At 43.8% G+C, this 27,118-nt stretch overlaps 1 protein-coding gene across 1 annotated transcript in view; it reads right to left on the bottom strand.

The window, feature by feature from the left end:
- Nucleotides 1–27,118, bottom strand: part of PDE4B (phosphodiesterase 4B) — a 376,836-nt gene that overhangs the window by 80,658 nt on the left and 269,060 nt on the right. The window contains 1 exon segment of the mRNA XM_032494515.1: nucleotides 23,086–23,135. Within this exon segment, the coding sequence (XP_032350406.1) occupies nucleotides 23,086–23,135 (50 nt within the window).

Genomic DNA, 27,118 nt, shown 5'->3' with positions numbered 1-27,118 from the left:
TTCACTTTTTATTCATGATTTCAAATCTCAAATGAACTCCCAAAATGGCCTGGAAGTCCTACTGAGTACTTGACTGTCTGCGACACTATGTTTTACCATTTCCCTTCTCAAACCTCCCTGTGCTGCGTCCCCCTCCACAATTTAAACCATCAGATGAGCTAGAACTCTCTAAGTTCTGATTGACTATGTGTACAAACCTATCTCATAAGATTGTTATGAGGACTAAATGAGTCGATACATGAAAACTACTTAGACTATTACCTGGCACATAGTAAACTCGCGAAGTATGAGCTATAATGGTGATGATTATTTCCTGTACCTAAACCCATTCCCTCCTCTTCCCTCTTTCACTCAAAGAGGTGTCCCTGCTCCAGCCAGAAGGCAAACCCTCAACCTGCTTTCTGGATCCCACTGCCCTTTACCTGCTTCAGGATTCTTCCTTTGATTATTTCCTTTCTCTTTCCATTACTAACCTTTCCTTGTCTCTGAATTTTTTTTTCAGCAGTATACAAATGTGCTTTGCCACCCTCAAGTGTTCAACCCACTGTGAATCTGGCTTCTATCCTTATAAGTCCTGTAAATCTGTTCTTGTCAAGATCATCAATGACTTCCATGTTGCCCAAACCAATGGCCACTTCTCCATCCTCAACCCACATCAACACAACTGGTGGCCACCTCTTTCTCCAAATACTCTCCTCTTTCAGGTTCTGAGGCACCACACTCTCCAGGGTTTCCTTTCACCTCTCTGATCCTTCCATCTCAGTCTTCTTCCTGACTCCCTCCTTCTCGACTCAGTATCCCAATGCTGTCATTCTCCAAGGACCTGCACATTCTCTCTACACTCTCACTTAAGCCCACGGATTTATTCACAATTTATATGCTGAAAACATTCAACTTTGGATCTCTAGCCAAAACTTTCCTATGTCTACATATTACTCGAGGATGCCTCACAGCACTCAAAATTAACAGCTAAAACCAAACTCTTGATTTTCTTTCCATCTTACCTTCCAGAATGTCCTCTTCTCATCTTATCCATCTTAGTCCATGGCAACACCACCATACAGTGAAGCCTGGATTTCACTCCTGACTCTTTTCTTTCTCTTAATGTTTCAAGTTTTACCCTTCCCTTGCTAACCCACTAGCAAGTCTTGTCTATCCTATCTCCAAAGTCTATTACAAATCTGTCCACTTCTTTCTATCCCTGCCTCTCTACCATCTTGGACTAAGCAAATATCACCTCTTACTTAGGTTGCATCAATGTTCCTCTCACTTCCTCTTTTTTTCCAATTCAACTGACTATATACACTGATGTTTGAGTGAACTTTTAAAAAGTTATATAACATTTCCCCTTCCACTTTTTGGTGGCTTTCCAGTTCACTTGAGTATAATCCTAACTCCTTACTCTACCCTACAAAGTCCTACAAGATCAGGTACCCACCCATCCCTAACTCCATTTTCAACCATTGTTCCCCAACTCAGTCCACTCCAGCCACACTGGCCTTCTGTCCTCAAACACACCAAGCTCAAGACCTTGGAACATTCTGTTTCCCTGCCTGGAATAGTCCCCTTTATTCTCAGCTTTCTGGCTTCAGACGCAATGTTACCTGCTCGGAGAGACAGCTTCTCATTTTCCCAACTGAACAAACTGCCTTCCCCTCCCATTATTTTCTACCTCTGTGCCCTCTTCATAGCCTTCAAAGCACTTCTCAAAGTTTGTTTATTTCTCTGTTTATAGTCTGTATCCCCCTTCTGGTCCAAAAGGGATAAGATTCATTTCTATTTTATTCACCACAACCTAATAAAAAGCCTAATACATAGTGGAATCTATGAAATAGTTGCTCAGAAAATGAGTGAATAAATAAGCAGTCATCAAAGTCTTAATCTGAGCAGTTGAAAGCTTAGAATTGAAGCAGAGTTTTGGCCAAACTCACTTAGAAAGCTGGACCATGACAAATTATTCTCCCAGAAAGCAGTGCCAAGTCCTGCTGCTGATGGAGCATCTTGTGACTGTGATTGGATTTTTCCTCCCTCCAGCTTATGCAGATTATATGCCTCCTCTGTGAACTCCTTAACCCTGACTATTTAATTCTTGACCAAGAGCCAACTTTAATTCCCTGTCCTTGACAAAAACCCCTCCCCATATTGCCAGCCCACAAGGCCCTCATAATTTTCAGAAGACTTACAGCACTCTCTTAATAATCGTATTCCATTTTGTGCATTTTTTATGAGCCAGCCACTGGCTTAGGAAATGAGGATCAAACATAAAGTTCTATGAACTAACATTTATTCAGCATTTTTTGAACCAGGCTATGGTAAGCATTTTGCAACATTAATACTCATTAATTCCCACGCAAACCCATTCTCTATTTATATTTTATTTATTTTTACTTAACAAATATTTTCACAGCATGTAATATGTGCCAGGCCCTGGTCTAAGGACTATACAAATATTAATTCATTTCATCCTCACAACAAACCCAAGAGGTAGGTAGTTTATTGTCCTTACTGGATAGTTTGGGAAACTGAGGCAAAGACAAGTTATCTGCTCAAAACCACAGGATAATAAATGACAGGTCAGAACTTGGGCCCAGGTAATGGAACTGTGGGGTCTCCATTCTCAACCATCATTCTCTGCAAGCTCCCAACTCCTATCAGGCAGCTGTGATTACTCCCTCCGGTGTCACCAGGCACAACTCTGGACTCATAGGTTAGTGTGGCTAGGGTCACACAGTTAATTCAGATATTCAACATTAAATATTTACAGTGTCTCATAAATGTCAGGCTCTGGGCCGAGTTCTAAGATACAAAATGTTTAAACCAACTTGCCCTTCAGGGAGTTTACAATGCAGCTAATTCGTGGGCAACGTGGGATTTAGATTTAAGTGTTTCTGACTCCAACATGTAGGACCTTTCCATGATCCCATCCTAACAGAGTTACAGCAAACTGTTTGAGTTCAGACACGAACCCTCAACAAACATGACAGAGGTGGGCCAGCTCTGAAAGGCTTCGCTGAGGAAGAAACCACCACTTTCCATTTTTACTGTTATTTAAATAATTAAATGTTTCACATGTACATATTCCCTTCCTCATTCACTGCACTCTCCTTGAGGACTGAACCTCTAATTTAATATTGTCCATAGTGTTTGGGACAGTCCTACACACAGTGTCAGGGTCCAATAAAGGGATCTTGAATGAGTTCTGATTGGCTGAGCTCTTAAAACAGCGAACGAAGCTGGCAGAATCAGTTTTGCTAGGTTTAAGATTTCTTCAAGCTTCTTCAGCCTTGAACACTTAATTACCATGGCAGACATACACTAGCTTTTCCTGGCTCCTTGGGGACTGTGACTCAAAGACTGAAGGCCATAAAACCAGGAGGTGTTCTGAATAGCCTCCTTACCACATGGCCCAGGTCCTATGTGCGTCCAGATTCAATATTGTCCTCCCCAGGGAACCTCACAGCCCCATCCGCTGCTACCAAGCCCTCCAGAATGAGGAGTCCTGACTTGGTGACCACAAATTGTCTTGTGTTTATACTGCCAAAATAGGCAAGCTGAATTCTCCCATTTTTTTTCACCAGTGCAATGGGAAACACCCAGGGCCTTGGGCCTTGGAAACGATGAAAAACCAATCCAGATGTATACAGAGCAAACACCACTGTTTGTCGTGCTGTCTTGTTTGTTTTGGGGGAATGTGGATTTATTAATAACAAAGTTTCTCCATGTGGCAGGCACATCTGGGTCACAAAGTATCAGTCACAGACCGTAACTTGGGAAAAAACCTATTAAGTCACCGAGACCTGTATCTGCCAAGGCTGTGGGCTATGTTTCTGCCTTTTGAGTTTTAACAGCATTTCAAAATAAAAGATGAGATGTTAGGTGTGATCTCTCACCTGTGATTCAGAATTATTATTAACGATGGTGCTCATGATGGGAAAATGCAAAACAAAACATCCCCAAAGTTTCAAGTCCTCAAAGTTTCAACTCCCAACCCTGAGTAGGCTGTTCCCCTAAATTTACACATAAAGAAATGGGCTAGTAGACGTCAATTAACAGAAGCACGTGACATCTTCTGCAGAGACTCGTGGGCAAAGGAACAAAATCTACATTTATTTATTTAGCACTTATTTATTTAACCTTCTGGCTGGGTTGGGTTGTTGGATTTGGTTTTACATCCTGAATTATAAAATTTATGATGGGAATGTGTGTCAGCTGTTTGCCGAAGGAAAGAAAGACCTCTGTTCTTTGTCTTCTCTCGTAATACAGCCAAGCAGCCTACATGTTTATTTAGAGAAGTTAAAATATGAGAAGAGTAAGAGCATGACTCCAGCTGGGCTTCCTCTTCTACGATCATACCCCAGGCCGGCTCCTGGTACCTCCTGCCTGGACCACTGCACAGCCCTTCTCCTCTCAAACCCCTCCAACCCACCTGACCAACTGTTACCAAAATCAGAATCAGCTAAGACTTTCTGAATGCTGAGCACATGCCTACTCTGTGTAGAGTGTGATCAAACAGGCATCCTACACTTAATTTTATTCTCACAACCATTGTGTGACATAAGGGAGGGCCAGTGTGAACAGTAGCCAAGGGCATGGACTCAGGGTCAGGCAGAAAGGGTGAAATGAAGCTCAACAAAGCAGCGGAGCTAGGACTGAAAAACCAATTCAAATGTACACCGAGCAAACACCACTGTCTGTCGTCCTGGCTAAAGCTCCCCAGCTTCATTGAGATGAAACTGACATACAACATTGTGCAAGTCCACGGCGAACCAGGTGATGAGCTGATATGTGTATGTTGTGAAATGATCACCACAGTAAGGTCAGTCCAACACATGCCTCACTTTTCTACTTCTTAATGGAGACTTTGAGAAAGTCCATGGCCTCATCTGTAAAGCAAGAATAAGAGCAGTACCTACTTCATAGAGTTGGTTTGGTTTTCAGATAATTTTATTAAGGCTTATTTTGCATATCACATACTTCACCTTTTTTGAGTGTGCAATTCAATGACTTTTCGCAGATTTACTAAGTTGTGCAACCATCACCGTCAAACAGCTTAGAAACATTTTTACCACTCTGATATGATCCCACATGAACTTCACTGTTAATCCCTGTCTCCTGCCCCTGCCCCACCTTTTGTCTTTTTTAGCTTTGCTTTTTCTGACTATTTCATGTAAATAAAATACAATTCATGGTATCACACAATACATAGTATCTCATGTCTAGTTTCTTTCACTGAGGATACTTTGAGTTTTGGCTACATCATATGTAGCGGGTATCCTTAGTTTGTTCCTTTCTGCTGCTGAATAACATTTCATGGTATGGAAGGAGCACCTTTTGTCCATCCATTCACCAGTTGATGGACAGTCAGGTTGTTTCTACTTTGGGGCTATTATCAATAATGCTGCTAAGAACGTTTATGTTCAAAACTTTGTATGGATATGTGTGTCTTCAGTTCTCTTGTGTAGATACCTACGAGTGGGATTGGTGGGCCATGTGGTAAACTTCTGTTTAACTTTTTAAGAGCTTCTAGAAAGTCGTTTTGAGACTTACATTATCTAGAAAGGGTCTAACCCAATGCTACCCAGGGAGTAAGGATCAATGAAAACTGTTGTGGTGGTTGTTGCCGCTGCTCTTTCAAGGTTTCCTTTTGCTTACCAAGTAGGTGAGGAGACAAAAATAAAGCTCAGAGAGGGTTACCAACTTGCTCAAGATCACGCAGCTAGTCAATGGATGAGCCGGAATTCTGTCCCATGATTTCTGACTCCCAGCCTGGCACTGTTTCCTGCCATCATAGCAAACCCACAGTAACCAATTATCCCCATCAGCGCAGTTCTGACAACACGCTCCCCTGCAGAACAAACATCAGTGGCTCCGTGCTGTGTATAAAATAAACTTTCAACTTGTGGGCTAGGTATACAAAGCCCCCTATCATTTTCCCACCAACCTTTCCTGTGTCCTCTGCCACCACATACCCCCACCCTATCCTCCCTTCATGTAACCCTGAGGAGGACTTTCGTTCTAATAACTCAGCCCACGCTCTCTGGGCCACAATAGCTTTGTTTGAGCCTGCTCTGCTTTCTCGAACTGTGTTTCTCACTTCTGCCTTATGAAATCTTACCCCTTCTCCAAGGCAGAGTTCCAATTAGATCTCCCGTACCTTCTTCATTCTAGTGGCTCTGGACAAAATTAACCTGTGTTCTCCTAATCCACTTAGTTATAATAGGTACTCAATGAGCCCATTGACTTAAGCTGAAATGACTGAAAGAAACTCAGCGGTGTAATGAATGACCTAGATTTGGGAAACACTCATTTTTAAAACTCAATAAACACTCACTTGCAAAACTCCTGGGTATAGCACAGTGCAGAGTTATTTGTACATACATAATAACACACACACACATACATACGTAAGGTAGAAGGCTGCTCCTAAGCCCCTGCCTTCCTCTGTGTGTCCAGAGCACTGAGGTTTCAGGCAAATCCTCATCATACGCTGTTATCTAACCATTTGTGTTTGTCAGACTGTGAGCTCCTCCAGAGAAGAATCTGTGCCTTATCCATTCCTGTATACCCATCACTGAGCACAATGCCCGATCCCCGTAATGGTGAGCACTCACTGGATGCTTTTAGAATGGATGAATGAATGAATGAGGTGGTGAGTGAATAAGAGAATCAGGAGCTCTCTCTCCATCTGACACAGAGAGCCCATCAAAGTAGGTAGTACTCTCTTGTCGGACTTCAGAGTTCTAGAAGAGGGTTCTCCTTTAAGAAAGACTCTAATCTTCTCACTGGCCTACTGTTAACCCCACTTCTTCCAGATGGCTCACCTGATTAAGACAATAAGTGTGTATATATATATAATGTTTTCCTCCCAATTCCTTCCTTAACCATTTCTAAACAAGGGCCACAAAAAATGGAATATTTAAAGAAAAAAATAATCCCCAAATTATATAAGCTCTAAGACATGGTGATTTTTTTTTTTCTGTGTAGGTTGTTGGATTCTACCAAAGCAGAGGGCTTTGCACATAGTACGGGCATTGTAAATAGTTGTTGAATAATTGGACCCAACAAACATTTATGAAGTGCCAATGGACAAGACCCAGCTGCAACCTTCCCAGACTCCTGGCATAAGGGAGCGAACAAACATATATAATAGTAACAAGAACAGTCATTAGGTTTTCAGTCATTACTCTGTGACTGGCACTATTTTAAGGGTTTTATATGAAGTAACTCATTTAATCTCCCTAACAACTCTAAGAGGAAGGCATTAAAGATGAAGAAAATTAGGATGAAGAACTCGAGGGATGAAGGAGATTTAAGAAGTCATTAGCCTAAAAAGTGTTAGAACTGGGATCTAAACCCAGGCATTCTGGCTCCAGAATCTCCCTGGGAGAATGCTTTTGAGCTTAGGTGAGGGACCACATCCCTTTCATTTTTATTTCCTCAGCGTTCATAAGGACTCGATGACTGTTTGCTGTTGAGCTGTGCCAAATGCGGCTGGCAGGAATTAGGAAAAAAATAAAGATACACTTGTTATGCAGCAATAATGTAGCCAATGTCTGGGTGGGGCGGGGGGAAAGAAGCCCAGGTTCTGCAGCCAAACCCATGAGACCTGGGCTTGACCTCCAGCTTCACCAGTAACTAGCTCAGGGGCTATTTCTTTTCTGACAAAAAATTATCCGCCCACCACCCACACGCCACCATTTCTGGGCCAAGAGCAATTTTGGAAGTTTGAAGGTTCTGCAAGATTGGATTCTGGACTCAAAGACTCAAAATCACTCAAAATAAAAATGACGAAATCTGAGGTGAAGTGATTTCCCTCAGGTCACACACCTGGCTGGTACCGGTGCTAAAATGCAGTTTCCTGAGTCTAGCCCAGCTCTTTCATTTAAGTCACACAGTTTCACTTGAGGTAGGGAAGTCCAACCCAACACTGTAAGAGGCAAATTATTCAAAACGGGACTTTCCAGAGCCAGCCTAGAATTGGACAGCCGCCTCCCTGTGTTGGGGCGAGGCACGCCCCGGTTTCAACTTCAGGTCTGAAATCTAACTCACTGTGATGTCAGAGGCCGGGGATATCTTTTCAGCAGTGAGTCATGCTCTGGAGATGAGCCTCCCACCGCTCTGCTCTGTCCTAAAAATTCTCCCTTGCCTCCTTTCTCTGCCAGGATGTCCTACGCAATCTCCCAAAGAAACACCTTTCAGTGAAGAGGACTGACTCCTAGGAGAAAGGAAGGCACCATCACCCCTCCGTGGGCTGTTACCTCCCCGAGGGGAGGCAAGAGCTTGAGTGACATTTTCTAGGTTGCCTCTCATTCTAGGATCCAGAGAAAAGAACAGATTAAATGTGGCGCAGGAACAAGAGGGTATTGTCTAGGGAAATCTGAACACAACTGGAGCAGCAGATGTAAATGTCACCCCGAGGCGGGATGTACCTCTAATGCGGGTCCTTGGTGACACCACCCACAGCACTTGTACCTGCTTGACGGCACAGGGGGCTAGTGCCAAGCATTCAGGTTCTGGAGTCAAACAAGCCAGCCTTCAAATCCTATCTCTGTTACTACTAGTTGAGTGCTTTTTTTTTTTTTTTTTTGCTTTTTTTTTTAAAATCACTAGTTACACTCACTGAGGCATGATTTCATTGGTTAGAAAAAGGGATCATAATATGGACTTCCTAAAGGGATACTGATGATGAAAAGAGATCTCATGTGCAGAGCTCCTAGCAGCAAGTCTGGTACTTGGGGTCCAATAGGATGTTGACAGTTCTCCTCCGCTCCTTATTTTTTGCAATTTTTTTTTTTTTGTAATTCAATTTGTAATCGAAACAAATGCTTTATGGAGAGCTCTTTGGAAACAAACACTTTGGGGGCAGTGTGGAGCTGAAACTAATTGATCAACATTGTTCAATCTTATATACTCATAATGCAGGAAAAATATCTCAGAACTGAGTCCACTGTTCCTCTGAATGACAGAATCCAAGTTTAACTCTCTACGTCTATCCAGGCAAGTGCTCTTCCAACAGGGGAATGCAGAATTAGCCACTTCCCAGAGAAACCCATTCTCTTTTCTGCCAAATCTAATGGCTCACTGATACAAAAATCTCTTACAAATTCCACGCACTGTAACCTGCCTTTGCTTTCTGCCCTGGTAGCACAGAATGGTAAGAAAAAAACCTGTTTCCTGTCAAAGACTGAAATGAATTCCCTCCACAGAAACTTGAGGAATTGGGGGTGGGGGTTTATAAGGAATTCCTCCAAGAAAATGAGGAAGCGGAAGAGACACACACTCAGTGCTGCAGAAACAGAGGAGGGAGAGGTTAAGTGTTTCTAGCCTTTGAGTAAAACAAGTTACTCAAGACATGAAGAAAAGGTAAGATTTGGGGGAAAAGAACCTGGTGAGATGCTAATTCCTTAAACTCCAGAAAGTATCAACAGGTTAGTCATCCACTGAGAGCAATTCTTTATCAAAAGATAAATGAGAGTAAGGAGGAAATTGCACCTTGAAGGCAGGATCATAGGTCTGAGGTGTTCCAGACCAGAGCCGCATGCCTTAAGGATTAAAATCTCCGGATCCGACTGAGATGCAGCGGTGAGAGCAGAGGCTCGGACCTGGGGTGAACACGGGGCTAGGAATGCGGCGCGGAGACATGCCTGGTGCGGAAGCGCTGGCCCAGGGGCTGGAGGCCTCAGCGCCGAATGAGTGTTTTCTCAGTGACAGGAGCACAGGATTCAGACGGGACACGGAGATAAGGAGGTTTTAAAATTCACATTTGAGAAGGAAGGAGTCTCAGGAGAGACCTGGAGAAGAGGGGTGACATTCAAATTTTCAGATTGTGTAAGAAGATATGGCTGTTTCAAACCCCACTCTGCTGAAGAAATAATATACTTAAGGAGGATTTCCACCTCGCTCTTCCCCCCGCCCCCACCCGGAGACACTTCATCTCTTTTTGAGATATTTCTCCCAATTAAGTCTAAGATCACTGGCTGTGGCTTCCAGACATGGGGCACAAGCTGACTGGTGTTCTTGTCAGCTTGGTGAAGCCCAAGATTTTCTCTTTTCTCTCACAGCCTCTCGGTAGAGAGAATGGTGATGTGGCGTCAGCAACATTTAGTAGGTGTGCCACCGCTAAATGCCTGACACCTTCTGGGTTCAAAATCCCGACACCTTGCACTTCTGGTCTTTTAAACCACCATATTGTTTTCCAAACAAATCTGTGAGCTGAGAGGAATGGTTATTTTATTGTGTTTTGAAGGAAGGTCTCGGTTAGTCAGAAGGAGTATAAAGAATTTTATTTCCCTGGGTCTTATATACTTTATTTGTAATAGAGCTGGGCATAATTCTGGTCTGCTTCCCGAAATATTTTTTTGCTTGTTGGCTGGTCCTTGTGATGGTGAGTGTTATGTGTCAACTTGGCGAGGCTATGGAACCCAGCTATTTAATCAGCACTGACCTAGATGTTGCTGTGAAGGTATTTTGTGGATGTGGCTAACATCTACGATCAGTGGACTTTAAGTAAAAGAGATGACTTCTGATAACATTGGTGAGCCTCATCTAATCAGTTGAAGGTCTTAAGAGCAAAAACTGATGTTTCTCGGTAAAGAACAGATTCTGCCTCAAAACTGAAGAATTAATTCTTGCTTGAGTTTTCGGTCTGCTCTACGGATTTCAAACTTGGCAGCTCCCACAATTACATGAGCCAAATCCTTAAAATAAATCATATATATATATATAAATATATTCTCCCGCTGGTTCTGTTTCTCTGGAGAATACTAGCTGATATGGTCCCTGTTTTCATACAGCTTTTCATCTAGAGTCTTATTTCCAGATGGTGCACAATCAAGATCAGATTCTGTGTCTTATTTACATTAGTACTTCCCCTCCCCACGGGCTCGGTGACAGACCGTAATAAAAAAAAATTTAGCATGAACAAATGAATGATGTAGGACGTACTTATGCCCATGTCATAAAGAACTATGATGCTTTTAAAAAGCAATGCAGGACACGCAGAGTCCAATATAATGTAAATAGAGTTGGCAATTATGACAATAGGCAGGACTAATTGAAAGAGGCTTTCCACTGGTAAGTTTTTTTCAGGAGGGGGCAGTAATTAGGTTTACTTGTTTGTTTTTTGGAGGAGGTACTGGGGTTTGAACCCAGGACCTTGTGCCTGCTACGCATACACTCTACCGCTTGAGCTATAGCCTCCCCTCTCCATTGGTAAGTTTTGAGTCAGATTAAGAGGACCACAGGGAAGGTGGTTTGGAAGCATGAGGAATGTGGAGAGAAGGGTACATCGGAGGGAGGCTTAGAAATCATCTGTGGGTGAAGAAAGTCAGGCTGGTCAAACCTGCCATGAAAGAGGAAGAAATAATGGAAAACCAGGTCAGTGAGGACAGAAGCCCATTGTGTTGACAAGAAGTGTGACAAGAACCCTTATTTTCCCCTGGGATAAAAAAGTAACACCAGCGTGCACACGCACGCACACATGCAGGAACGCATGCACGCACGAGGCGTGCAGCTGGCAAGTTTAGAGAGCTGAAGGATTCCCTGTTTGTCAGGGCAGATGCTCTGCCTGGAGATGTAAAGGATCTGAGTGCCTAAGACTGCCCAGCTGTACAAACATGTAAAAAGCCTCTTTCCATGCTGATGCACCACACTTGAGGTGTTTGTTCACTTCCTAGGACCGAGCCTCTGTTAGCTGGAGGCCCAATTAGCATTGCAGGGATGAAAAGGGAACGCCAGGGTCATGTTCCTGGTAGGAAGACTGGCTCTTTGGTAGATCAGCCCTTGCAGAGCCAGCACACAGAGAGCTCCCGAGGGGCAGCCTCGCCTTTGCCTTCAGAGACAGAGTCACGCAGCCTAAGAAAAAGCAACAGGGCTTTCATGAGCCCAGTTTTTTTTGTGCAGATGGCAATCCAGATTGGCACCTCCGGTTCTGAAACAAATTTCTGTCCCATGGACACTGTTTCAAGTTCCCAAAGCTGGAGCAGCTGGGAGAATGCAGAGTCACCGAATTTCTCTGTCCCCCATGAGCAAACTCCTCCTTCTCAGAATCTATCCCTGACTCAAGGAAGTCCATTTTCCCCTGAGTAGAACAGCAATCTCTCTCTCCTTTGACTTACAATTCACCGTACTACCTCTTTTCTCTTGTTTCCTTCTTTTTTCAACAAATATTTTTTTGAGGACCAGGCACTGAGCATACAGCTAATGGTGTAAGCAATCAAGAAAACAGGCAGTTACAATATATTTAAAATATTAGCATTTACTTAGTGCTTTCTGAGTGCCCGCCATTGTTCTAAACACTACATAAACTGACTTAGCTCTCATAACAATTCTATGCCAAACGCCCTATTATTATCCCCATTATACAGATTAGGAAACCAAGGCCCAGCGACACTTAATTACTCGCTTACAATCACACAGAAAGAAAAGAATGAGACCAGCACTAAACTCAGGTAGTCTGGCTCCAGAGCTTGTCCTCTTCGCCGTGAAGGTAGATGGAAGGGGCGGGGGCTGCGTGTCTTGGCAGAGGAGGCGCAGATGCCGGAGAGCACACACGAGGCACAGGTAACCCAGACTGTGGCTGAGGGAGGAGCACTGCGCTTAAAATTTAAATCAGATCATGTTACTCTCCTTCTCAAAATCCTTTAATGCCTGCCCAACTGGATTTGAAATAAAAGCTACACGTTCTCCTATGGCATACGAATGCTCTGCTCCACCTGGCCTCTCTCAACCTCTCTGGTCTTGACCCTTTCACCGTGACTTTAACAGCCCAGGTCTCTGGCGGCAGCACCTTTTGGGTGTTAGTCACTGTCTCCACCCAGCCAGCTCCTACTGAGTGTTTAGGTCTCAAGTTCAAGTCATTTATTTCCAAAGGGCTTCCCTGTGCCCTAATCTCCATTAATCCCAATAACAGCCAATTATAATAATAATTAGAGCAAACATTAAATATTACTAAGTGGTAGGCAGTGTTCTAAATACTTTACATAGAATGACATTTGAATTTTACAACAAACCTTATGGTAAGTGTTAGGATCATTCCCCCTTTCACAGGTAAAAAAGTGAGGTAATATTACAGCCTTCTGTACTTTTCTTCATTACGATAATCAAACATGTAATTGTGTACTGATTCATTTAGTATTTCCTGGGCTGTAAACTCCACAAGGTCTGGGTATGAATTCACTCTCTTCATCACTGTGTCCCCCTGTGTCTAGCACAGTGTCTCGATGCAGCAGGCATCTGATAAATGCTCCCTGAGTAAGTGAATAATGGATGTGTATGAGACGTATTTCTCTCAAAACTTACACATTTCCCTTATTACTTACAGCGAAATGGAGAGTTGACAGGATTTACAGGAAATGCTCTATTAAACAGTACTTATTAGGCCTGCAGATAACTCAGTTCCTTTGGTGCTTTCCTGCTGTGAAATTCTCACCACCCTTTCCTTTCCTTATAACATCCGAGGTTTACAGCGTGGCAAAGGCTGGGACAGAGGGAAGAGCCCAGGTTTTCAAGAAACACAGAGCTCGGTTTCAGTTCTGACTTTATCACTTGCTAACTGTGTGGTCTTAAATAAGCCTCATAGATCCACTCAGCCTTCCTTTCTAAATCCGTGAAACAGGGACAAGAGCATTTGCAAAACAGTTCAGTTGGGAGAGTCAGGTGAGAAACTAATGTATGCAGAGGGCCTAGCACCGTGCCTGGCAGTAGCAGGAGTTCCTCTCCTGCAATCAGAGGCAGGCACAGGGTGGAGGGTGGTGGAAATTATCTAGTTTCCTAGACAAACAGCACTGGCTGGACTAGACCCTAGACATGTGAAGCCCAGAGAGCGACCAAGGGGGCAGGGGCAGAGGCTGCATTATCTGACCTGGCTGCTTCCACGGATCAAGGGAGCCGGACAATCACAGCGCCATGGCCCCAGTTCACTCCCTGGACACAGCCAAAGAGGGGGTGGGAAAGTACACAAACCTCCGAGGGGTCACTTTTGGTCCATGTCAACAGCTCTGACTGGGAGTAAGCCGAGACAATAAACCAAGACAAAGATCCAGTGAGTTCTGCTGCCTGTTCTCTATTTCAAGGGGACAGTCCCAGCTTTGTTTCTTTTCTCTAGGGTGAAGGGCTGTTCCCTGAAATGCTCCTGGCTTCCGAGAACAGCTCTGGAGGCAACTCTACAAAGTGCTGGCCAGGGGCTGATGAGAAGTGAGCAATTCGAATTCACCCTGCTCCACCCCCCACCCCAGGATCACGTGGTCTTGGGGATGTGGGAAGGAGAAAAGGGAACTTAGATGGTCCTCTTCCTTCCTCCTTCATCTCCCAACATCCACACTCATTCTTCTCTAGGCCAATCTGACCTCCTTCTCATCTCCCTCCCTCCCAGTAAAGAGGAGGGAAGTGGGTAGGCGGGGTTGGGGGCATTGAGAAAGTGCATAAAAGTCTTTCCAAAAGGAGTCACAGCCCTCTCCAACGCTGACTCTGCTGGTAGGTTCTGTTTTCTCTCCAATGAGATGCTCTGCACCAGCTCTCTGCTGAGCTCTGTGGGTTGAAAAAATCTGCAGGGTGCAGGTGTGTGCCCACCCCGAACATCATATTTACATACGGCCATGATGGCTCTGCTTCGGTTTATGCAAAAGAAGGCTCTCACTTCACTAAGGTCCAGTTTACCAGAATGCGAATTCTTCTTTGCAGCCTATTTTTAAGAGAAAGAGCCACACTGGCATCGTGTCTGGTTACATTTGCTATCAGCTCCATTCTCCCACCAGCTCCCTTAGCTTTCTACTGTATGTCCTGGAGAAGCCTACCTTCAGCTCCAAATCTACTTCCATATAATCAGATTTTCATGGTTTTGGCAGGGGGAAGAATCTTACACTTCAAAAAGGTTTGCCTTCTAGGGTGTATCACTATGTAAGGGAAGTAGAGCAGGAGCTTTTAGAAGGATCTCAGCAAGACTCTCTGTTTTGGTTCCCTACTGATGCCGGCGGGCCTGGGTTCTGACCTGTCACACACAGACCACCTGCTGTACAACCCTGATTATACCGACACTATTACTGACACCTTCTCAGTGCCAGGAGCTATGCTAAGTGCTTTACACACGATTACGTACATAATTCTTATAACCAACATATGAAATATGTACAACTTCCATCCCAGTTTTGGAGAGGTGAAGCCATTTGTCCCAAGGTCACACAACGCTGGAGCTGGGATTTGAGAGAGGCGGTCGGGGTCCGGGGTCTACACTGTTAATCCCTATACATAGCTTTTCTCATTTAGTCTGCACAGCAATCTTATGAGATAGAATATTAAAATACTCATTTTCCAGATAAAAAAACTGAGGCTCAGAGAAGTAACCTGTCTAAAGGATTGACCCAGGATCCCAACCCAATTCAATTCAATATGCGGAGAGCCTACTTTGTGCCAGGCTCTGTGCGAGGCACCAAGGGCACAGTACAGTGGGATAGGCTAGTCATATTTAGTCATTTTGGTTTTTTTCCATTTCTTTTAACACCATCATTTCTTTCTTTCTGAAGTGAGTTCACTCTGAGTGAAGTAAAGTCACACGTAGTCAAAATCAGCAGAGGATGCTGGCACTGCGCACACGCCCGAGAGCTAGACGATATCCAGACCAGCCTGAACAAAGCCAGTTACCAGCCTCCGCTCCTTCCCAATCCTTTCTGATTCGGGAAGGCGCAGCATTCGGTTGTATTTGCTCATTCCGTAAACATTTATTGAGCATTTACTATGTTCCAGGTCTTATGCTATAAATTGGGGATCTAAAAAGAGAGGATTCGTGTTTGACCTGGGACACTCTTAGTTTAGAAGAGGAGAGAAAATTAAAACGAAAAACACAGCATGGTATGACAAGCGCAGCAATTGAGAGTTTGAGATAACAATTAAGATAACGGCTGAGAGTGGTTTTGGATGAGCTTCAGGGAGCCCTTCCAGGAGATGGCATAGACGCCAGGACCCGAAGGGTAAGAAATGCACCTTCCAGATGGGAACAGGTAAGGGAACTAGTGCTTACTAAGCATATACTATATGTCAGGCCTGGAATTGAGACTATATATTTAGTTTAACCCTGACTCCGGAATCCAAGAATCAGAGAGCATAAAGAACTCGTTCACCGTGACATGGTAAGAAAATCCCTGAGCTGAGTATGTGAATGACATTTTCGGGAAAGGGCAGCCCAGGCAGAGGGAACAGCACGCACAAATGCAGGAAGGCAAGAAGAGCCTGGCATAGCTGAGGGACAGCGTGTTCAGCGCATCTCAGACATCAGCAGTGCCTGGGGGCAGGGGTTAAAGGGGGAGATAAAGACAAAGAAAGAATTAGAAGCAAACTTTGGAAGGACTGCATACCTGGTGAAAAATAAGGATCTTATCCTAAAGATAAAGGATGGCCAAATAAGAAAATAACATTACCATAATGGGGTTTTAGCAGAATAATTCTGGTAGCAGAATGGAAGATGGATTGAAGTGGGGAAAGACTGAGGACAATAACCAAGTTGGAAGGCCACTGCAATAGTCCAAGCATAGGAGAATGAAGCACTGAACACAGGGAGAGGGGATGGGGAAGAAAAGGAGGGGGTAAGATTAGAGAAAAGATGATAAGAATTGGCTGTGGGAGGTGATGAGAGAGATGAAAGATGGTGAAGAGCTGCTAAAAGCTAGGAATATGGGAAAAGGAGCAGTGATGGAGGGCGGATGGATCTGAGCCTCCAGACAACCAAGAGGGGTTGGTTACTAAGGTGCCTGGATGTCTGGCGTTTCTGGACACACTTACTGATAAGCATGCACATACTTATCAAGAAAGTGTAAAGGGACAGGGTTAAAGTGTGAGATGAGCGCTAAACCAACATGGCGGGTTCTCACAACCAGATCTGAAGAAAGCCGTCTGCTCAAGATGGTTCCCTGACTTTGAGCCTGGCTCGGGGAGGCAGACAATCCCAGGTGTGAGGCAAATATTTGGCTCTGACTCCCGGGGCTGTCCAGGTAAATACAGCTGTCAAGAATACCCAGAAAGAGACAGATGTCTCCTGAGGGGCTCTCCCTGACACGCCTGGGAGCTGCATGAGCAGGCTTGAGGCAGGCGGCAGCTGGGGTTTGGGAGGACACAGCACGTGGGCAGCCTCCTGCCTCCTGCGGGACTCTGCAGATGAGGTGGCTGAGAGAAGTGAGTCTTTCTTCCCAGCCTCCTCCTCCACCCTCTGCCGTAGTCCATGCCGCATAAAGGTTGATTCATAGATGAGGGGCTGCAGCTAGAAGCCACATTGAAGCAACAGAAAGGGCAAAGCTGCGTGTGTGTGTGTGCGCCTGCGTGCATGTGTGTCTGTGTAGAGGAAACTGTTTATTCAGGGAACTATATATCAAACACAGCCTTACGGGCAGACAATAGTGACTTGCCTAGGTAATTTATGCCACCCAAATCAACATCAGGATGGGCTGTGCAGAGCTAAAGGTGAGATGCATTTTTAAAAGTGGGGTGTCTCCCTTTCAAGGTCTCAATGACAGGAGATGCTTTTGCACACAAAACATTCAGGCAACAATATCTAGGCATCTGCTGGAGCCTCTCCTCACCAAAGAGAAAGAAAGGCCGGAACTGAAACGCAAAAGAAAGAAAGAAACTGTTTGGAAATAGGTCTGCTACAGTATAAACTTTCCCCTTTCTCTGGCTCACTGCTATAGCAAAACCTGATGGTTGTCTTTGTGAAAAACGTGTCTGTATCTAGGTCCCTGGCAGTGATTTGCCTCTGGGAGGGCCAGCAATCTATTTAATGACTCCATTGACGTCAATAGCATAACTGAAATACTTACTAACATGCATGATTCCAACTTTCAAAGGGGGGGTGGGTGGATGGTGTCTCTCAGCAGCACAAAAACCTGAAGTGGAATCAGAGCGGAACGAACTGCAGTCTTTAGGCAGCGAGTGAGAGAAGAGATGCTGCAGGTCTCCTCAGTTCTATTTAGTCCGAAGAAACATTCACCCTAATTTTAGAAATTCATTTCCAACTGGTGGAATAGCCATTAACCGAGCAGGGTATTATTTTTGGTAACGTTTGCTCAAGGGTAACATTTTAACTATTCGCACTTTAGTTGACTTGTCAATGTGTTTTTTGCAACTTACCCTTACCTAATTTTAGACATATATGGAATAATTGCAAATCAACATAAATAGCTGTGTTGATGCTCCCAGGTAAAATGACACACGAAGGCTAATTTAGACAAAAGCAATTCTTACAAAGCAACCATTTGGGGAATTATTCTCAGAATTACTGGGGATTTTCTAGTGTGTCTGCCCTATTTTGTATGCAAGCTGCCCAACCCTCAAGGTGAATAATTAAGCCAATTATTCCAATAATTTCAGGCCCCCCCAACATTCAGAACACAGAAGAAAAAAATCTGATTATTTTTAGGTTTTTTTTCCTTTTCTCTCTTTTCTTTTCCTCCCTCCCTTTCTTTCTCTTTCCGTTTGTAATTCCTTCCCATTTCTCCCTTTTCGTGAGTGGCCACAGCCTTTGGTAACAAGATTGATTTGATTAGTATTTGTTCATGGGTGTTGTAACCCTGCTTAATGGTTCTTGCTTAACGATTCTTGCCTAACGTAGAAGAAACCCAGTGAACGTTCTGCTGGTGCCAGGCTTTGCTGCCAGTCATCTGACACAGATCAGCTCCAGGCCGTGGCTGCCACTCTCAGAGAGCCCTTCACTCGTGCTCACACAGCCCATCTCTCAGCCTAGGCCCTGGCTGCTCTGGCAGAGAATGACACCTGCACCGATGTCACAACTTTACAAATTTCACGGGACCCAAGCTAACTTACCGAGTCCCTTGTCCGCTCCCCAAATAGACCTTGCATCTGACACTCTCACATGAACCTCTAGAGATATTCATAATCAAGCAAAGATATGGGAGGGAACTCATACTGAGAAATACACTTCTGAGGAGAAAGCCTCTTCTGTTTTATCAACCAGTAAAAAGCCATTTCCTCCAGAATGACCTGGACACATAGTAGAAGAAATGGATTCTCATGAGCACTAAAAAATATTAATTAAGTCTGTTTCTCAGTTAGGCCAACCTATTTCAGACTTACTGAAAGCCCTATGTTATCTCATTCTATTTCTCCATTCACAGGCTTTTCATGAAATATATCTAATTGACTGGTGTTGAAAACCACCATGAACTGAGGATACCCAGGCTGGGAGAGACTTCGGGTCTGCAGCAGCCTAGCCTGAAGTCCTCAGGGCAATTCTCCAGTCATCTTTGTGACATGCTTTGCTGTCATTTCCAATGATCCACAGCTGTGGGAGTCGTCCTTCAAAAACGTCTGATCTGTTATGTGCTCAATATGTTTATTAGTAAATTTTGGAAGAAGAAAATTAGCGATAGAACATTCCACCTTACACATTGATTTGGCTGCTAAGAAGTTGTATATATGATACATATTACTAAAAACCAAGTCACATGTATAGTAATCGGAAGTGCAAGCCATTAAAAGGGATACCTCTCCAATCCTTTTATAAAGGAAAGATCATTTCGTAAAGGCAGTGAACACTTGATAATTTATCCTTTCCGCATATTCTTACTCCCATGACATACCTATGATCATGATTGAAATGCACGCAAAAGCAAGGAATAGGATGGGTGGGGCAAGTCATCCTACAAACACACACACATCACTCACACACTGCCTCCCTCATATATATACACACACAAACACACATACCTGATTTTCTGCAATTCTGTGGGGCTTTTTTTTTTCTACTGAAGATAGTTTGGGGGCCTGAAATCCTAAGAATTACTTCAATTTTCTATTTTGAATGTGTACAGATGACAGAACCCAAGTTCTTGCCTTGTTTTGGAGTGTTCTTTTTTCAATTCTATTTTTTTCCCTTTCCGTTCCAGTCCTTACGCATCATGTAGACAAAGCCTGGAATTCATGCTCATGAAAAGAGAACATGTGGTAAAAACTGAGATGCTCATGAAACTCCACAGCATTAACATTTTCAACACCCCCAGGAGGATTTACTGCATTTTCTCTTTAACATAGGAGCATATGATTTGCACATTGCTGTATTTTTCTGGGTTTTAAATTCTCTGTTAGTTTACTCTGGCTTTCCTATTTAAAGGGCAAAATGTCAACTTTTTGGATTTAACTCTTTTTGTTCAAAACCTACATGCCCATACTAATATAAAGAGTTATATCGTGCAGTTGGAGAGTGTTTCAAACTTCTTTCAATTTCAATGCAATAACTGATTTTTTAATAGTAAAAAATAGAATTGAATATGTTTCATAGCCATGCAGATAAAATATTGACTCATTATTAATATTTAATTTATGAGCATTTTCCTTTAGATAAAAGTCCCCAAGTTTTATGTAGTTCTCCAGTTCAATTCAACATTTACTATCTCTCTACCATGGGAAAATAACTATGCTAAAGCATTTTAAATTATAAAGAGATGAATAAGGTACAGACAGTCCCTACCTTCAAGGAGCTCCAGTGGAGGGGACATGTTAAGTCACAAAGTACAGTATATCATAGAATGGAATTCTGGCCAGAGCACCAAAAAATAAATGAATGAATGAATGAATGAATGAACGAAAAAGTAAATAAATAAATAAAAGGGGAGGAGCAATTATAATGATTTAAAAAAAAATTAGGATGCCTTTGCAGTGGAGGGAAATTTGTGCTGTAGCATGAGAGCTGAAAATCATAAGGTTGGCTAAACAGCGAAGAGGAAGGTACTGCCAACTGAGAGATTTACTTTGATTTCCCTCATGAATAATTTCAGTCAATGATCAATTTGTAAGAGCAAATTCCCCAATTTTTTACCATGGTTTCTGACAGTCAGCTTTTAAAATGAATTGTACTTCCTTCATTTAGATGTACTTAAAAAGAACTTTTAAAGAAGATTTCCCTTTTTGCTGTCTTTGTCTCTGTCTCTCTCTTAAACTTGCTTTTAATACAAGAAGACAGTTACCTAGGGCAGCCAAACTGTCCTAACAAACTGGATTTTTGTTAAATCTGTTTAAATTACTGTGGTTTCTTGTATCTTTCATCTTAGATTTCATCTGAAATGCATGAGTTCAACGTCAGTGTTAAGAAATGAAAATGTGATCTTAGTATCGTGATAAAGCACCTTCTAAAGCTGCACCCCAGCTTTCAATTTTTCATGTGCTGGGGGCCACTTATTTTTCATTCCCCTTTAAAGTTTCTATTTAAACACACCTCTTTGTCATATGCTGATAAATATTAAAATAACAGGAAAAATCTGCCTGACTTATTTAAGCTGATAATAAGAACAAAACACAGGATGTGTGTGTCCTCCTTCCCTTTTTTGACTGTGGTTAAGCGTTAAGGAGGTTTTGAAACCTATGATTACGTAATAATTGGTATCACTACATTCTCTTCCCAATGAAAAGCCAGGAGTTTTGTAGCCTGCCACAAAGGCAGACAAAAACAAATTGCCTAAGTGGTATTGTCATTGCTTTGCTCCATTGTTTTAAAAGAATTTAGCAAAAGAATCTCTAGTTGCCAAGCTGCAGTTACTGTGCCAATAATCACAACACGATCTTTCCAACAGCATCTTTGGCTAATGAGCTAATTTATAGAACCATAAACATCACATATTCCCCTAATGTTTGTCAGTATTTATTGCAAGAAAAAGAAAACATAGTTGAAATATTCAAATTGCTGTCAAGAGCATCTTAGTACATTTGGCTAATGGAAATGGGAGGGACGGTGTCCCACTAGTTGGCCAATATGATGAAATGATAGCAGTTTCCAAACCACCTGCTTTGATCTCCAAGTATGTAATACCAGTTATATGTTAAGACACTCTATTTAGTTTCTTTTTATAAAACTTCTAAAGGAAATAGCACATCAGCACACCAGGTTTTTGAAGTCCATGGGTAGAGAACTATTTTCTTCTTTCCTAACATAAGGCTCTAGAGGTAAACTTAACTTACTATCTTCCTTTTACTTTTATTCTCCTTATCAATGTTTTTCTCATAAAAATATTTTGTAAAGCATGTACTATAAACACTTTAGAAGCCAGCGAGCCAATGGAATCTACTGCCTTTGTTCCCTTCTTTTAAAAGTTGAGCTTTTGTCTCATTTCCGTCATATGCGTGGCCATCAAACCAGCAAGAAAACACCACATCTGAGGAAGGAAGATCATAGCAAAGGGAAACACAGAAACCTACGAGGCAGCATTAGCTGTTAGATGGAAACACAGAAACCTATGAGACAATATTATTTGTTAGATGGAAACACAGAAACCTATGAGGCAACGTCAGGTGTGAGATGAGCTCAGTATGAGTTCATCTTACTTGTTTCCCCCGCGGTTCTACTGAAGTTCACTGCTCTCCTAGTGGGACAGACTCAAGAGGGAAAACTCCGTTTCACATTTAAAAAAATGTCATCTAACTGGTTGTATCTTATGGCAAGAAGAATTTGTATCCAACACATCTCCAAGATGTCCCTTCAAGGTGGTCCTTCCTCTCTGCAGCTCTCAGCTCCACATGAAATGCGGATGCATGGACTGAAAAATGAGAGGTTAGGTTTCTTTAAAAAAAAAAAAAAAAAAAAAAAAACACCTTTGAGGAACAAAGTTGGATGACCTCCAAGAGAAATGATTTGTGACCTGGAAAGGGCCTTTGGTTTCACACCTGGAAAGGATGTGGATTCAAGGGGGATGTATAGTTGGCGCTGAGAGGAAAACCACTAACATTCACTGTGGGGCCCTCAAGCCAGTGTGGAGGCACCTGGGGCCTCTGAGGTTAGCGCTCCTGGAGTTCACTGGGGCCAGCTAAGGTCCAAGCACTCCTGCTCTTCTTCTGGGAAGAGCATTCCCACCCACACATCACATTCTGGAAGCCTAGGCATGCATACGATGGGCGAATTATTTTATACTGCCTTTCATTTGGTTTCACATGGAGTGAAGTAAAGTTCCAGTCTGCCTTTGAAAAAAGTCACCAAGAGACATATTTGGAGGGCCATGATGTGCAAACAAGTGCTATTATTCTCAAAAAAGGTTCTGAAAAAAGAGGCACACATTTACAATTTGGAAACACGGAGATAAGTCTCCTGACACGGCTTACCTTGCAGGTTGACTCTGGAGACAGGAGGCTGACTAGCAGCTGGAGACCTCCTGTGGAGAGGGAGTGAAAACAAGGCCTGAGTCTTTGTATGAATATCCCCCGCCTGCACCCCCATGATCCCTGAGGAGTTTTCCAGGTCATGACGAGCCGTCCAGTGACATAATGCCATCTCCGGAAGGCGGGCTCCTGTGACTCCGGTGGAAGACTGCGACTCTCACATCCAGATGGCGTGGAATTTCCCTGCGCACAACCTCCTGGACGCGCCAACACTCCAGGGAGGAAGTCGTTTACTCAGGTCCCTAACTGGGCCTTCTGTTCTAGGTTTCCCTGCCCCAGGAGGCTCTCTGAAGAGGATACACGTGCTCAGAAACGGTACCAAATCTAAGAGTGAACCCCAACTCCTTTGGGCAGTGCTGTAGAAAGTTACAGTGAGAGGGGCCCTTCGGGTTTAATCAGTCCAGGCTTCCCCCTACCTTTTTTTTTTTTTTTTTGGTGGGGATGTAATTAGGTTTATTTATTTTGTTTTTAATGGAGGTATTGAGGATTGCACCCAGGACCTCGTGCATGTTAAGCACGCTCTCTACCACTGCGCTGTACCCTCCCCACCACTGCGCTGTACCCTCCCCACAGGCTTCCCATTTTTGCATCTCAGAGATCCAACACCCAGAGAGGTGACATCACCAGTCCAAGATCACATCGCCAGCTAGGAACAGTAACCTAGGTGGCCCGCCTCATGGAAAGGTCTTTTCACAGTAGCCCTGGGCATTATGCTGTATCATAAAACAAGCCCGCTCAAGCCAAGCGTCAAGTGAAACAAGAAAACAAACTCATGCTCCACAAACACAGAGGTTCCATCTCCCTTCCTTTCTCGATTTTCCTTCTTCCTTCTTCATCCCGTTCATCTCCCCTCACTCCCAACCCTGATTCTCTTGCCGCTCTCTCCATCCTTCTTGTGCCTTGCAGAGCTTCTTCCTGACTCTCCAGGATTCCCAGGGCATTGCTGGAGAGCCCCCCAGAAACACTATAGAGCAGTGGCCCTCAAACTTCAGGGTGCACAGAATCACCTGGAGAGCTTATTAAGACACCCGGCTGAACATTACTTCCAGGGTTGCTGATTCAGTTGGCCTGGGGTGGGTTTGAGAGTTTGCACGTCTCACCAGTGCCCAGGTGGTGCTCTTGCTGGCCTGCCTGGGGCCCGCATTTCAGAACCATTGGCATAGCGGGCTGTCTGCCCCACTGAAGAGCAAGAGGATGCTGGCAACGAGCAAGAGAGGGGCTCTCTAGCCCAGTGGGTCTCAATCATACTCGCCACTGCGAGTATGATTCCCTCCCCCATCCCTGGAGGGTCTATTTCAGTGTGTCTGAGACAAGGCGTGGGGATCTGTATTTTTTACTTGTCGATGAATTCTGATGCACAGGCAAGCTTGGGGAGGAAGCCAAGTTCTACATGGCCTGCGAAGAGATTGCAAAGGAGGGGTTTCCCTCCTGGTGTGTCCACAAAGTTATTTTCCTAGGTTTTTAAGTGTTCCAAACCCAATTTTGGTCCCTTAGGGGTAATATTGCGTCTAGGTAACAATACCTTATAGGTGCAGGGTCCGGGGGCCAGGGTTGACATTTATCATTCATCTACTGGCTGGGTGATTCCAGGCAAGGTAGTTTTATATTCTCTGTGGCATGAAATTCTCATGTGTGCTGTAGGGGAGAAAAATTTTGTCCTCTGCCCTTCTAGGTTCTTTTGGCTGGTCTATTCATTACATTGACGTAAGACAGATTAACAGGAGAAAAAAACAAATTTAATTACGCACTTAAGGGCGTTCCAAAAGAGTATGAGACCCAACGGCAAGTCAAGCAGTTGAGACTTACCTGCCATCCTGAGCTAAGGCAGGGGAAAGGGGCCTGGCGCCGCAGAGGGCAAGAGGGTCACTCACAGGGTGAAATTCACGGAAGAACAGACATGTTGCAATTAGACGTTTGCCTGCCATACAGATGGGTCATGCAGATAAAAGTCATCTCTGGCAATCTCTCTCTCTCTGAGCCAGACCCTCAAGTAAAATTGTTTTAGGTGGTTAAAGGAGAGGTAAGAGTTTTTCTTGAGTCTGCTACGTCTCGCCTGCCTTCAGCTAAAAACAATCTATGTGCCGAAGGGGCATATTTTGGGATCACACGTACTCTGCTCCCCATCAGGGACACGGGAAGGGGACTGGCCATCCGAGGGGTACTTTTCTCTGCTAAGCACTGTGCCAGGTACTTCTTAGCTTCCATTGGGAATATTATCATCGCATATGAAGGATAAGGAAACTGAAGCTTGGAGAAGTCAAGAAATACGTTGAGGTACCCATGGTTCATAGTAGCCAGGTCAGGATTCCAGGCTTTCTGAATTCAAAGTGCGTGCTCTCGCCACCATCCCATCTACTGATAACACCTGCACAAATGTGGAGGGCTGTTTTTCAGAAAAACTAAGAGGTTAAATTCCAAACTCTCAAGACCTGGCATTGCAAGTCTGCTCCTTGGCTCTCCTTGAACGTGCACTTTCCCTTTCCTGACACTGCTCAGGCCATTCCTCTGTGAAGGAAGCTTTCCCCTCGCAAATTCCCACGTTGAGATATCACCTCTGTTCTGTAATACTGCAATTTATGATAAGAAATATATACATTTGGTTTTTGGATCCATTCTTTAGGAACGGAGTTCGTAAAGCCCTCGGGGCTTCCTAAGTGAGGAGAGCAACCAAGGGGTCTCTTGCTATGTTGATGAATGACTTTTGGACCAGCAACTAGGTAATATAAGGAGGGGGCTGGTTGCCAGCAGAGCCAGCCAGGTGATTAGAGAGTTTGGACTTCCAGATCCACTCTGAACCTCTGGGGAGGGGAGAGCGGCCGGAGATTGAGTTCAATCACCAATAACCAATGATTTAATTAATCACGCTTTTGTAACAAAGCGTTCATAAAAACTCAAAACGACTAGGTTGGTGGACACAGTTCAGAGAGATTGACGTGCCCAAATAGTATGGAAGCTCTGGACTCCTTTCTACACACCTTGATCTCTGCATTTCTTCCACCTGGCTGTTTCTGAGTTATCTACTTTTATATCAAATCAGTGATCGAGTAAGTAAAATGTTTCTCTGGGTTCTGTGAGCCCTTCCAGCATGTTAATTGAACCCAAGGAGGGGGTGGTGGGAACCTCCAACCTATAGCCAGTGGGTCAGAAGCCCAGGTGAGAACCTGGGCTTGCCACTGGGGTCTGAAGTCTGTGTGTGTGTGTGGAGGGGAGGTCTTGTAGGACTGAGCCCTTAACCTGTGGGATCTGATGCTATTTCCAAGTCAGCAGTGTCACAACTGAATTGAAGTCCGCGACACCCAGCTGGTGTCACAGAGAACTGCTTGGATGTGTGGGGGAAAATACCCTAGTATCAGAATCATGCCTTCAGACGTCAAATGCCGTCTTCTCCAAAGAATGTTACTGTAGGGGAGCAAAACTTGCCACCCCTGAACATCTCTTGGCATGAGGATTATCTCCAGGTGAAAAGGCCCAAAAAACTCAGGAAGAAACTGTGATCTTTCCTTAACTGCCTAAAAGAATGTAAACAGAGGACCTCTTCCAGGAAGGGCGCCATCCCCGTAGGTAACCACAGTGTGAACGAGGTATGGTAGACAGGGAGGGACCAGCAAAGTCTGTTTGTTAAAATTCCATTCTGTGTGTCATTGTCTCTGCGTGGCCTGGGAAACATTTATTTACCAAACATTTGCTTTTCCACTTCGCTGTTAATTGCCTTCCTTCCTTTTAAAATTCCCAAACCCCTACCCCACAATATCCTCTTTTATCTATAGATAAAAAATGGTACTTAAGGTGGGGGTTTCAGCCATTTTGTTGAGTTACTCAGTTTTCCTGGGTCTCTCCCAGGCCCACATGTTACTCAACTTTTGTTTGACTTTCTCCTGTTAATCTGTCTCTTGTCAATTTAATTCTCAGACCAGCCAGAAGAACCTAGAAAGGAAGAGGAAAATTTCTTCCTCCCTAAGAATGTCCTGCTCTTAGC

The sequence above is a fragment of the Camelus ferus genome, chromosome 13, assembly GCF_009834535.1.
Source record: "Camelus ferus isolate YT-003-E chromosome 13, BCGSAC_Cfer_1.0, whole genome shotgun sequence".
In the NCBI taxonomy this organism is placed as follows: domain Eukaryota; kingdom Metazoa; phylum Chordata; class Mammalia; order Artiodactyla; family Camelidae; genus Camelus; species Camelus ferus.
This window is presented reverse-complemented; position numbering and strand designations above follow the sequence as displayed.